General features: G+C 35.7%; 1 protein-coding gene across 2 annotated transcripts in view; it reads right to left on the bottom strand.

The window, feature by feature from the left end:
* Positions 1-14,635, bottom strand: part of BANP (BTG3 associated nuclear protein) — a 138,326-nt gene that overhangs the window by 110,178 nt on the left and 13,513 nt on the right. For both annotated transcript variants that reach the window (XM_009573734.1, XM_009573732.1), the window contains exons 4-5: positions 6,301-6,423; positions 5,351-5,526 (exon numbers count right to left, since the gene is read on the bottom strand). In XM_009573734.1, coding sequence (XP_009572029.1) covers positions 5,351-5,526; positions 6,301-6,423 — 299 coding nt within the window. The remainder of the gene's footprint in view (positions 1-5,350; positions 5,527-6,300; positions 6,424-14,635) is intronic.

The following is a 14,635-nucleotide window of genomic DNA, read 5'->3' as shown; positions in this document are numbered from 1 at the left end:
AAAGAATCAATTCGCAAATGCTGTAGCATTTTAGTTGGTGAAATCCAATTCAGAGTCTACAGACCTTCACAAACGTACACAAATTCTGGAAAGCACAGAAAAAATAGTCTCCTCAAAATAACCTAACAGTCTAAACTTTTCCTTCTGTTACCACCCTGAAAGTGTAAGAAGTACAGTATCTGAAAACTGAAGAGGAAAATAGAATAGTGCTTCACTTCATTTAGCACACAAACTCCCATGCAACTGTTTAAGAAAAAAAAAATTTCAGCATGTTTAGTACATAAAACTTAATGGCTCTCCCACTCCAAAACCCTATCAGCAAAATTAATGAAATCTCTTCCTATGCTATCTTTGCTTTGCATAATACAGTGGACCGTACAAAGTTGGAGTGTGTCCATGACATTTAAGTCACACAATTCTGCACAGCTTCAATACACCTGAGAGAAATATCAGCTCCATTCCAATCACAGCTGAACAGATGGATAAAAATCACTGCATTATAAACCACTTAAGACACATAGCAACTAAATCCTCACAAATGGACAAACAAGTTTTTTGTAACAGCTTCTGAAGATCTACAGCAGTTCATTACAAAAATAACATGTACATAGACACAAGGCCCAAATGATGATGTTTTAAAAATGTTCTTCATTAATCAATTGCTCATCATTTTTAAGCCTAATTAAAAAGTTCAAGATTAAAAAAAGCACAACTTTGTTTAAACTGAGTGTATGCTGTACTCCAAAACTACAGTAGAAACACATTCATGTCAAAATTAACTGGACTTTTAAAAGAGCAAAAACACATCTATCAATTGTTGACATTTATTTTAAACACTTCTTAGTGATAAATGTTTGTTTCTTATTCCTTATTCCATTAAACAAGAAAGATGTGTAATCCATGCTGGGGGAAAAAAGAAAATTAGGACAACGAACAAGAAAAGTTCCCTATATTTTTAAACACAGGTTTCCTCCAGATTAAAAAAGAAGCATACAGTGCCTCATGAGAACACAGCAAAAACATTAATTTTCATTGTATTTACATTGTTTTCATCTACCAAAACCTTTCCGAAAACCAGCCTCTATCCAAATTCTTAGATACTCGCACAGTAAAATGGTTTGTTTATAAGTTTGACTGGTCATGCTATAACTCATGTTTGGTGGTTTCTTTCCTCCAGAAAACATTTCTGCTAAAACAAACATGTTCATGTATTCAGAGAATAACTACTACACAAAAGACTTCTAAAAAACATGGGAACAGCTGGGTACTTCAAATTTCTAAAAGCCACACTTCAGAAAGAAAACTTTTATATGAAAACACAAAGGTGTATCTCCTGATGTAAACTGCTTAGCTGCATTTTTACCACAATGCATGAGTTACCTATATAGCTTTGATGTTTCAAATGACAGAGAGAGAAAGAGAAAAGAAAGGTTAACCGGACTTGAGATTTAATTAGTTAAGTGCACTGCAAGTAAGAACAGTTTCACAACTGGTAACATAGTTTAATTTAATCAGAGCTGCTCTCCAAAAGTTCTTCCAAATCAGAACTTCTTAGCTAAGATTATAACTAAGATAATTATACAACAAAAAGATCTCTGGTTTGAAACAATGACTCTTGGTTAAAGTGAGGACCTTTTTTAACACCATTAATGTATTGTGTTAAAAAAATACGAGGAGGGGATTTTTTGCCTAAATCAGAAAAATAAAGAGAAAAGAGATGGGTGATGATTAAGTCAAGTACACCTTACAGACAACACTTAAAATTAATGTTTTAGCATTGCTTGAGCAGTTTAAATTACCAGAATAGAGCAGCTTGGACGCAGTTTTATTTGGTAGGTTGTATGTTTGCTGTTTTAAGACCTTCCTCCTTTTTCACTTCTACTGAAATGTGAGTTCAGTAGTGGGTCACATCTGGGCTTCTTCATTCAGTACCTTGTTTCAGTGCAGTAAAAAATGTTTATATTTTTTACTTAGGATTTAAATGAAGGCTCCATCCAGATCTCCACAAACTGAAGATGCATTTAAACATTCAGAGGATCAGCGGGCATTTAATTCTTTCAAACAGTGTTTCTGGAGGAAGATACCTTCTTAAAAGAGAAGCTTGATAAAACAGAATTTTGAGCTTTGATCTTATTATTAAATCATCATCTACTTGTAGAAAAGTTTTTTTACATCTAAAGCGCATGGTTATAAACTTACACTACTGTTTATATATCCATACCAACTGTTCTTCTCTAATTTCCCCAGAAGATCCACTTGGGCTGCAACAAAGTTAGAGTAGAAAAGACACACTCTAACATATGCGTTCAAAACAACAACAGACTAACCACTTTTGACAGTTATTAATATCTATGGGGTAAAATTACAGGTTAAATAAAAAAACACTATTTTTTAGTTGGCTGAATAAGGATGCACTTGGTATTTTCTATGCCAAAAATCTGACATTAATAAAAATAGTAAGTCACTTAGTGGTAAGCCTTCTAGCCTATTTTAATTTGATTTTACACTGGTAATTCAATACTGACCAATTCTATTCTTGCTGGATTTTATCCTGTGCAAGATTACTTCATGAACACCACTTCTAGAACTGCAGTCCAATGAATACATCAGGTGTTGATATTACTATCATCCCCACGTGAAAGGACATTTCCAAAGTGAAATTTGGAAAAAAAAAAAATCAATCACAAAAATTTCACAAAAATTAGAGATTCAGTATCTCTAGATGCTTTCAGTTCATAAATACAACATCTTAAAATCAACACTTTGCAGACCTTTAACTGCATCTGTAAAATGGATGAGCATTTTTAGTTTTTTGAAAAGTAGAAGAAAGCATCATGTAACTGTTGCTCAAAGAAAAGAGAGAACATGCCTTACTGCACCTGCAAAAAGAGGAATATACAACTGGAGATGGAATAAAGGCATAGTGTTCAGTCGACAAGCCCCCCCCCCGCCCCCTTATTCTAGGCCATTATTGGAACCGGAAACTGGGTTCCATGCTTCTGTATAATTATTTTTCCAGAACAGAAAGGCAATAATACTAATATTTTTTAAACTACCATACGTGATTAAATGCTCTTTGAAAACAGCCAGCAGAGAGCAAACAATGCCTTTATATAAATGTATTAACTAAATTCTGAAAATATCCACAGGTCAATGCCATATGCAAAGTCAGCTACAGCCCAACTATAAACACGGTTTAGTTTTGCTTTCCGGACCCAAGAGGACAGATGGGAGTCATACTGAAAACCTGTTGTTTAGTCTCAGTCCGTAAGGGCTGAAATACGCCATTCTTGTATTTTACAATCAATCAAGATTCCTCTGAGCAACTCAAAGTCATTCAGAATTCTTTCACAGACGATGAAAGCAAGCTGATGGGTGCTGTAACTTTTGCCTTTTACTGCTGAAGAAAACGAGTCTGCACAACAGACCTATTATTCTTCATCACTTCCTTTATTAATAATTTAATTTCTGTGAGATACTGCAGGCTAGTTCGCTTAGCATTCCTTCTGTGCAAGCGGTCCTCTCTCATCTTCGTGAGGGCAAGAAGCGGTAGGTGTGGAGGATTACTAATCTGATTCTCAGAGCATTCATCAATCTCAGAGAGATTTTTAATGGATGAGTGTTCTAAAGGTCTGAAGAAAACCAGATCTGAAGACATTAATGGATTAGCTGTTTCTTCAAAATTTACATATACAACAATGGCATAAAAGGCCAACACACATTTGTCTGTGCAAATCTGTGCCAAACAACCAAGTCAAAAAGGGCATTATACAACAAATATCCTCCTAATGTTAGAGACTTTGCTCCTGGCATAGCTAACGCAGAGCTATATGAAATATTAACAGCCTCCACAAAGTGTACATTTTGTTTGTATTTTCACATCAACATATCAGCACTATCTGCAATCCGATGATTTTTTTGAGAGGAACTCCTCAGACAGCCTCAGTCTCCTTCCCCACTGACCCAAAATGAAATACTCTTCGGAAACAACTCTGTGTCACAACATACACACAGGACAGAACCTAAAAGCTCTTCCTAATATGCATATGTTGTATGGGTATCCATAAATGTCAAAGAATCCTAGGTTCAAATGCCTTAGAACAACATTTTCAGAAACAGTCTTCGGTGCATGAGATTTTCAGTAGCCTGAACTTCTGACGTTTTCTAACTATCCAAGTTTTAAAGCATCTCGTTGAATTGTTAGTCAGTTCTGAAATCTTTGAATGCACTCTTAAATACTCAGTTTCAGGCTATCTTGAATTAGCACTAATTATTCCTTAGCACTAATTGTATCCTAACCTGTTCACACTCAACATGCTTTTACCAATGGCTGGAGATCATGCAGAAGAAACTGAATCACTCTTAAATTAGAGTCCTTCTGTTTCAATGTTAGAGATCAAAAAGACAACACACATTTACCTCTTAAGCACAAAGGTCACCTCCTAAGTGCATTCTGCTGCAACAATTTCCTGAAGTAACTCACTCTTCTCAGGTACATGAATGTAAATATGAACTACCACATCCAGAATAACACGTAAGTAAATGTTCAATAAGTATGTTTTAAAAAGTAATTAGGGAAATTATTAAATTGAAGTCTAGGATTCAAATTACATCTGCATTAAAAAAAAATTACTCATATTTTCAAACTAAAACATAATTTATCATTTGTTATTTTAACGTAAAACTCAATGACCCTTATATCATCTTGTTTGTGATTAAAATATAGCAACTAACATTCACTTCAATATTTCCAACCACATAAAATAGAATATCTTTATAAGGCTAATCCAAAATTCTTAGATTTCACTACATTTGATTTCTGTGTCCAAGACCTAAAAAATTTTCAGAAAAATCTGACACTACACACTATCCTGTTAACAGTCTGTTTTTAATATGAATTTCCTTATAAAAATTGTTTACAGTTGCTAAAATAACTATTTTACATTATAAGAATTACACAAGCGGACTGGCATAAGTTGTTACGGGAGGAGATGAAACAATATTTCAACTTGGTGATAGGAAATCCTGCAGGTTGCATGTATTAATTTAAAGGGTTTAAAATATAAAGCTACACTGCTATATTGGGGCATACTTTTTAAATTTTGCAAGTAATTTTAATTAGCTGTTCTGCCTGTAAACTAGTAAAAAAAAAAAAAACAACAAAAAAACCCCAAACAAACAAAACCACCAAACAATTCAGATTCATTCACTCCTGTCTGATGCTTGCTGTAATGCCTAACAATTCAAGGTTGGACCCATAATATGATCTCTGAAGCTTCCAGTTGAATCTTAGTTCATTCCACCACCACATTTACTTTGCTCAAGTAGCCTTACAGTTAGATCAGCATACCTTCAGAGTTCAGGGTAATAAGCGTGACATTGTTGCCAATACTTTGGCTTCCTAATTGTCCACTGTTGGAAACTGAGTCACTGGCCTCAGAGCCACTCTCTCCGTCTTCATTGTGACTGTCGTCATGCCCTGGAACTTTCACCACTATGGTGTTCTGCCTACGTCCAGGAACAGCACTATGGAAAAGAAAAGTACGTAACTTTGGGAAAACACAATCCTTGGTCAGTAATAGCATCATTTATAAGGGAATCAAAAACACTAATCGACAAAAATAAATGTATTATAAAAGCATACTCCTTTAAACAAGCCTACTCCTGTTTATAATTCAGAGCTATCCAGCAAAATAAAATCCCGCAAAATATCCAGCAGAAGAAATAAAAAATTTTAGATGCACACTTTCTAAATTTGCATCAATGGAAAAATCTAGGCCCAGTGAGCAAAAGAAAAAAATATTTAAATAATTTATAAAAACATATTATGTAAGAACATTTTCTACCCAGAATCTCCAGTTCCACTTAATTTAAAATTTGCTTTAGAGAGTACAAATTCTAACAAGCCTTCCTGGGCTGCTGCATATTGGTTCTTCAGTTGGTTAAGTACAGGATCTTGGCACGTTCCCAAGTGATCGTGCATCCATGTAAAAAATATGTAGCTATGGGCACTCTTTCTTTCAACTGTCAGCTATCAACTAACGTTGAACTAATCCCAGATCCTCCAAGATGTTCTCTCCCCATCAAGAATGAAGCATTGCTCTGTACCTTTACTGCTGATACGAGGTTTCCCTAGGCAGAACTGTCAGCCTGACAAAATATTCAAGTACCGGTTCAATGTTTTTCCCCCCACTATTACCTAGAACATTTCTCATTTTGCACTTCAAATTACTGCAGACACTGATACTGATCTGTCAAAGGAGGGAACAAAGCGGGAGGATTCCCATAACTGCTACTAACTTGCTAAGGATATTTTCCAGAGAATCCGCTGTTCTGCTCAATGGTTCTTCCTGCCCAACCATCTTGGCTACAATTGAATTCTGCCGGTCGTTGTTCAGTATTACTGTGGTCTGAGGGACAACACTACAAGACAAAAATCAGAGAGGAAAATGGAATGTAAGCTAGCAAACCTTATAAATAATACATTAACAGAGTCTTATGGTTTAAATAGTCTACTTAAAAACAGAGACTGCCTCTAAGCCTAGCTCTTTCTCCCAGCATCGTGGTTATGTATCAAATGCTAAAGCTGGTAATCCATCTAATTTGACAGCTGTACCATTCCAAGTACTCAAAATTCTTTCAGAGGACGGATAGCTTCAATGGAATTATATAAAAGTCCACGACCCCTGGCAAAGCGATAAAGAATTCATCAACTCAAGATACACAGGAGGAAGTCTGTAAATCACAGCTCCAAAGAGCCACCAAATTCTTATTTTGAAAAGTCTGAGAGTGAGCATTTTCAGAGATACTACGGCCAACTTACATGGTAACACACCATTTTTAGTAGGATAATTCCCAGGAAAAAAAAGGTAAAAGTATTTATTGCAAAACTGGATTATGATCTTAGTTAAAAAGCATGTATTGTTTTCCAGGGCTGGGGGCTTTTGGAGGGCAGGGTGACGAGAGTGGTACTAGGGGCATCAGAGCAGAACAGGGACAGACTGTAGCTTTAATTAATGACAAGACTAAACTATTTCTTGTGTGCATTTCACATACAAAAAAGTCTAAAACAAACAACAGAAAAGCATTTAGTGTGTGAGAAATCAGAAAGTCTTCTCTATCACTTACAATGAAAATGCAGAAGGAAGTAATTAGAGAAGCGTTGCACAGAAAACGCACTAAGTCTACACTATAACACAAAAGTAAATATGAAATAAATAATTGTCTCCAGCATGCAGCTTATCATTTAATTTGGTTTCAGAGATTATTAACATTATTCCCACACCATTATTCAATCTTCTAAGGCATGGTTTTGATTTTTAAGACTGTTTCCACTGTGCTTATGGTAAACTTAAGGAGAGAACTTAGAAGAAAATTTGTGTTTTAGTGACAGAGAAGGCTTTCTTCTTTCTCTTTTCTTCCCACAGTAAATAGTCCAATATTGTTTTTACTGGTCCAACATCTCAAACATGACTGATGGTCATTTATTATTCCTAACTGTACTCCTTGGCTAATTGTTGAAACACAAATTAAACAAATCTGATGACAGCAACTCTCTTGTTTCAGCTGTAATACAGCGCTTGCTTGCCTGAATATTCATGTGTCTACATAAGACTTTAAGTGTTACAATATCCATCGTTAAGACCTAAAGAAAAGATAAGAAACTATCATAAGAGCTAACAATAAATGGATCTCAACTTTGGCACAGACAAAATGGTTGACCACAGGTTTTTTGGATACAAAAAGCCCCAGGGCCTAATGCCCTGCCTCCCTCTTACAATAATTGGATCTTGCTAGCAACAAATGGGATTCCTCATGGACTGCCAATGATCTGTTGGACTGCAAACCTTGAGAAGCTCTGGAAGATGTTTGTCTAATCATAGAGAAGTACAGAGTGTACTACAGCTTTTCATGTGTATGTGAAGTTCAAATTGTATTAAACAATAAATGGGGGTTTTCTGTTGCGTTTTTTTAGTTGCTATCTAGAGTATAAGGGTTTATGTCACCTTTTCAAAATTTTCTCCATTATCGAGAGGAAAAAAACCCACACACTTCTTATTTAAAGAAAAAAGGCAACTTCTGTCTGTTTTCTCAATGCCAGCACTGCATGTTTGGGAAAGGAAAAAAAAAAACCACACAACACCCAACAACACACCAAATACTTGATAAAATACTGATCCGTGGCAATGTTGGCAGTCCCCCAGTCTAGCAGTAATGTGTTCTTGTTACATTTCCCAAATTGTCCAAATAGCTACATTTGAAGTTTTTACAGGCCAGTTTAAAATGTTGAAGAATTTTACACTTCCTTTTAGACACTGTTCTTTATCACCATCTTTCTTGCAATCACTTCCGAATGCCTGTTTAAAATGTCACTTACCAAAGCTTATTTTTAATGAACACTCTGAATAACTAATTTCAGCTATAGAGATAAATGCAATAAAATTACATTTATAAAGTCCTTAGGATTTTGCTCCTACTAAGTTTATATTTTAAAAAGAGTCTTAGCACTAAAACTTGACATAAAATAAGGAAGGGGGGGCTAAAAACAACTCTGTTATCAGTTTGCTTTTTGCCCCCCCCCCCCCTTTTTTTTTTTTTTTTTTAAAAAAGAATATTCCTTTTTAAGGAAGACAATCTGGAGAGTGAGCCGGATGGCGTACAGCTAATTTAAGCAAATTTAGAATAAGGGAATACTTTTACACAACCCACCAGCACAGATGTATCCCCTTTTCAATGCATCAATGTATGTTCAAGCTTGCTTACTTCAATGCATAAACATTTTTTTCGAATTTATCCCTAAACAAACACCCATGAAAACACTGGCTCCTCTCCAAGAATTAACTTTTCCCAGTTAGTAGAGTGGATTATCGACAGGAAAAATCTACCTTCACGGTTGTTTTGGGAGGAGCCACTAACATACTAACACTAACTAAACATACCATTTTACTGACACGTATTTTCCTGGCTATACAGCACAAAGGCAAAACCAGACACCACATACACAAGGAAAACCTCTGTAACAAGCCACAACTACCACCAAATTGTCCATCAATTGTTTTACATTTGGAAATGAACTGTAAGGTCTCAATCTCTAAAGCAGTTCGGAGAGAAAACAGAGTCACACAGAAAGCACAGTGGTAGAGAACAGCTAAAATAAGCATTTGGAAATGTTCAACACAGCACAACAAATCTACAACCACCAATCAACCTTTCTCTGTGATTAACCTGCCTGAGTAGGAACTCTACATCTAATTTGAAAATAACTGAAGTTTCTTGTCTATTACCAGGAAACATTAGTGTTAGATGAAAGATTATTTCTGTGTTCTGTACCTACTAACACAAAGACTCCAGTAAAACTCACTCAATTCTTTTTCAGTCTTAAAGGAGAAGGGATTTCTTATGTTTAAGGCTTAACTCCTAAAGAATGATGCTTTCAAAAGCAGTCTGCCTGACGAGGATGAGGTAACCTTTCCATTCAAAATGTCATAAATATTAACCAAGAAACTACAATTCTGGACCATGTTCTACATGGAACAAGAATGGCTACAGAATTTGCTGACAAATTCTGACAACGAGGCATCATGAGGCAGAAATTTTTCAGAGCTGATGCTGTGAAACTTGAGCAGTTACTTATCTGGAAGAAAAAGAAAATAACAATTGGGACCAATACAAAAAGGCGCCATTATGCTTGAAAAAGGATTCACAGGATTGTCTTAGACTCCAATTTGTAGACAGAAGAAACGGATATCCACAAGATTCCCTGCAGATATGGGAATGTGCTTCCCATTAACTTTCCTGTGAGATGTTCTATTCTCCATTTTCAGACTTATTTATTTATCTAAAAGAGACAGCAATAAGAAATCTGCTGAATATACACAAAATTAAACAAGGAATTCTATGTAAAGTCAAAATATTAGGCCAACCTGACAAAATCCATCAGAGGAAATCATTAAAACTTATTACAGCCTAGTGCATCCTCATACTGGATTATTCTAATTTCTTTTTTCAGTCTGTACATCTCATACTGAAAATGAATCAACTTTAATCATTACTTATGTACTAAAATACAGAAAACAAAAAATCACAAAGAAGAAGGAGGAAAGCTTCTGATATTCACTCAGATCCCAAATGAAACAATTCTTTCTATGAGTGCTGCCAGTACTATACTCATGGAGAAGATGGAAAGAAAATATTAAGAGGGGTCAGGGGGAGTGCTTCAGAAACCCAGTGTTGTTGCATAGGATTCAGTACTTTCCATCTGTGTTCACATATTCCTTTCCCCATAAGCATTAGAACTTGGAGAGACTGATTCTGCAGTTTGCCTATTCCTGGACACAACTTAGTAAAAAATTTAAAATGCATACAACCTACAGATACTATTATATTTTGGGAATTTTTTTTAAATGCAGTTTACTGAATAATCTGTTAAATTAAAGGTGAAAATATTTCTAAAAAAATAAACATACCAGATAATGATTTTCAAGCGTGCGTATTTAGCCTCCGCCATTTTTTTTAAATGTAAAAGGATGTTCTATATTTTGCATAAGAAAATTGCTGCCAAAGGTAATATTCAGTATGGAAAACACGTGAGTCACAGATATGATCATTAGTCTTACTGTTGGTTTTTTACTGCCAATAACCTGTCAATCACACAGAATGCAGCCAATGACATAAAATAACTTCTGGCAATACCAGGACCATCATCCCCTCCTCTTCCCAGATGAGGTTTTCACTTAAAAAGAGAAAAATAAAGCAAAAGGAACTAAATGACATTTCTATCTTCCACAAGGTACAAGATCAAAAGCGTTTCTCCAAACGGATGAAAATTACTTGTGGAAAAACTCGGACTGAAGTTTTCAGACAAGAAGTTGTTATTCTTGTTTTCCTAGACACACTAATATAGGCCAGTTAATGGAGTATTTATAGCAGTGCTCAACCAGTAAAAGAAAAGAAAGAAGAGAGTCCTCTGTTTAGACAATTTCTGAGCCTCCTTTGCACATGTGAGCATCTGCAAATAGGTAAATAAGAGCTCGGAGACAGAGCTCAGCTTAGAGACATTCAGCTAGCCACTGCCACATGAACTGTCTGTATAACACTCTGTGGTCACTACAACGCCCACGCAGCGTGTGCTGCTTATCTGGAAGGCAGGGCTCCTAAGGATATCATTCTCATCTTCCTCTAGTGTACATATTAGAAGGAGATGCAGAAAGAGAGTTGATCAGGAAGGCAGGAGTTGGAGTTACTGCTGGCAGACTGCTTGTACTGAAGGTCTCCAGCCAAACACAGCCTTCAGGAAAGCAAGTCTGGGAAAGAGACCTTGAACTCCAGTATTTTCCAGTTTACTGCTGGGGACAAACATGAAGACTTAAACGTATAGCTCATGCACGTGTGGGGGCTCTGGAGGAATACTGCAATTAGCCCTACCATGAAGAAAATCTAAATGTTTTTCAAATTATATAGAAAAATACCATTTTAGAAGTGTGGTGGTTTTCTTTTTTTTTTTTTCTTTTTTATCTTTCACTGACACTTGTGTTCATCTGTAAGAACAGCTACTTTTTAGATCTTTTCATCACTATTTAGGAAGATAATGTTAAAATGGTCCTTCCTCTTGATGACCACCTGCTTCCTTTGCCTTCTGCACACACAGTAAGATGCCCTATCCAAATAGGAATGAGAAAACTGACTTATGAATTTACACTATGGTATACATGAACAAAACCACAAACCGGCAAAGCATACACAAAAATACATTGGATTTATGCCAAAAAAATGAGTGCAGCTCCTCATCTCCCAGGAGAGAGCAAACTTGCCAACAACCAAACCATTCACCCAGATGAAGACCAGTGGGACACCTGCTGTAGGGTAGGAAGCTGTATGGGCACTTGAACAGTTAAAGTTTTAATGTCCCCAAACCATGCATTTGCCTAGTCACAGCCAATTGCCAGAAAAGCAGCAGTGTTATCCAGAAAAGCAGCAGTGTTATCCATCATTTTCAGTAAGAGTTCAGTCATCAAAAATTATCTTTGGATTCTTTGCATCTGGAACATCACATAAGAGCAGACATTATAAAGACAGCACTAATGATTAGGTCCTGTAAAAAGACAAGCCAAAGTACACCAGCCATCACTGGAGAGAGATTCATGGATCTGAAAACTGACAAAGCTGTAATCAATTTATAGTAAAGATAAAGCAAATGCAGCATTTATTAAAACATACTGTTAACAGTTTAAGAACATTTAACATCAAATTTTCAGTTCAAATAAGTAAGAGCCAGACATTTTCCAAGTTACAAAATACATCTATATGTAGTTTATTGTACTCAGCCTTACCTACAGAGTGAGCCTCTGAATTGGCTGACAATCAGAAAGACATTAATTACTAGCTTTAAGACCAATTTTATCAACCAGTTTTAAAAGCTGTTAAAATCTGTTGTGGATTATTCTGCTCTGAGAAGGGCTAAACACACTTGTACAATCAAGTGTAATCATTTATAAACGACAACACCCATTTCCAACTAGTTCACCAACTAACCAACAGCCAGATAATGCTACAAGTGACCCCAAGAACCTGCCATTTAAAAAGTCAAGCTTGTTACTTCAGGGATTTTACACCACCTGCATAGGTACACAAGCAACTTCAAATCCTGGGTTTTTTTTAAAAACAAACAAACAAACACACACCAATTTCTCTTATTTCGAACACAACTGAAACTCCATAAAAATTAAATGCACAGTGAAACACAGCCTCCAAATAACCTTTTAGCCTAAGCAGATACACAAAAGCAGCAAAAAACAGTACCTCCAGCGTGTGCAAGCAACATAATTAGGACTGAAAAACACTGTAACAGAAATGGCATTAATTATTGGTCTTCTACTTTTGATTATGGACAAGAAAAGGACAGGTCATGACTTATAATTAACAGGTTAATTCAAGCCTCTTTAAAGATAAACGTACTCACAAAAATACAACAGCAAAGATATCTTTTTTTTTTCCAGACAGTATAGAAAGAAATTTACAGTTGTTACCTTTCTTTGAGCCTTAACTTCCTGAACTAGATAAGTAGTAGTACTGCAGCCTGCTGGATTGTATTAAACATGAAATGAGAAAGGCTGATCTATAAGGGAAGGACAGTCATTTTCCATAACAAAATATGCAGGCTTGACTGATCTTGAACACAGTTACTATGAAAGAAATTATCTACTGCAGCCTTAGTACTAAAATAGAAATCACTATGTGTTTAGAAAACACTGTATGAAACAAAAGTAAAGACTTTGAATCCTTTATTATACAATTACCTACTTCTAGATTTATTTTCCAATTTTTCTTACAAATTCTAATATCTAATATCAGCATAAGACTGACTTATGTGGCACTAGAAGTTTGGGGGTGAAGGAAGCAGTGTTATAAACTGGCTTTCAAGACACTAGTTACAGTAACTGAAGCCTTGATGGTCACCAGATAACAAACTGCAAATAAATACAACATTAGGTTCCTGCAAACAGAACCCAAACACACGGCTCTTACAGAGCCGGTTCGTAAATAATTTCCATCACATATCTCTGTTTTTCTTGCTTTTCATAATTACCCAACCAGTTATGTACACTTGCCACCACACACACATTTTTATAGAAAGGCCAAGGATGCTGCTACTCTGAGAGCTGGTACTGAATCTTTAATTCCCATATACCCTGAAGAGATGTTAAAGAAACACCACTCTTCACTTTTTACAGAGAATACAATTTTGAAAGTTATTAGGAGCAGATTTCCTGTCTCATACTCCACCCTTCAATATGGAACAAAGAGATTGAGCTAAAGATATGCAAAAATGTACAGTTCCACAAAAAGGAAAAATTCTGTTTGGAAAGACATTCAGATTCCAAGCAGTGTGTTTTTTACGTTTGGAAATGTATCAGTTAAATAGCATCTGCTGCCAAATAAAGCAGATGGAAGACTGGCTCTTTGCCATCTTACCAACCTTGCCGAGACCTTGCTAGATGTTAGGCTGTTTCATCCTTTTGAAGCTCTGAATCCGTCTATAGCTCTTTTCCACCTTGCTTAAAGTAAAACTAGGACTCTCCAAAAACCCTGCAGACTGTTTCTTTTAAAACTATACTACTATGTAGTATTTTCTATAAGTAGCAAGACCAGTTGTTTTGCAACTTTTAAAAATAGTATTACTGGTACTTTAATCTGGTGTAAACTGGTATGCAAATTATTTTGAAATGCAACTTAAATTTCTGTCATTTCCAAAGAAAGATGAAAACTTGCCCCCTTTAATCACAAACTGATTAGCTGTTCTCCTCTTCATTCATTCGATTTGTTGTACTCTTATAATTAAATACCCCAACTTACAGGAAAAGTTTCCAGGGAGTGCTCTTACTGCTGGGTTTTCAAACTCCCAAGCATCTCCAGAGACTGTAACATTAAAAATATATAAATTCTCAAAACTGGAATCCAAATGAATATATAAGGCTTTTCTGCCCCCTTCTGTTTATTATATGCTTGATAAATTACTTCTTAAAATATATAGTATGCAACGTATTCTTCCACAATCTGGTGCACTGCTTCAAATATATTAAGATTTTTAGGGCTTCACTAAAATATAATCCTAAAACAATCATTTTCATCCATTTTA

Source organism: Fulmarus glacialis, unplaced genomic scaffold (assembly GCF_000690835.1).
Source record: "Fulmarus glacialis isolate BGI_N327 unplaced genomic scaffold, ASM69083v1 scaffold1803, whole genome shotgun sequence".
Taxonomy (NCBI): Eukaryota; Metazoa; Chordata; class Aves; order Procellariiformes; family Procellariidae; genus Fulmarus; species Fulmarus glacialis.
The sequence above is the reverse complement of the archived record's forward strand: the minus strand, read 5'-3'. Positions and strand labels throughout refer to the sequence as shown.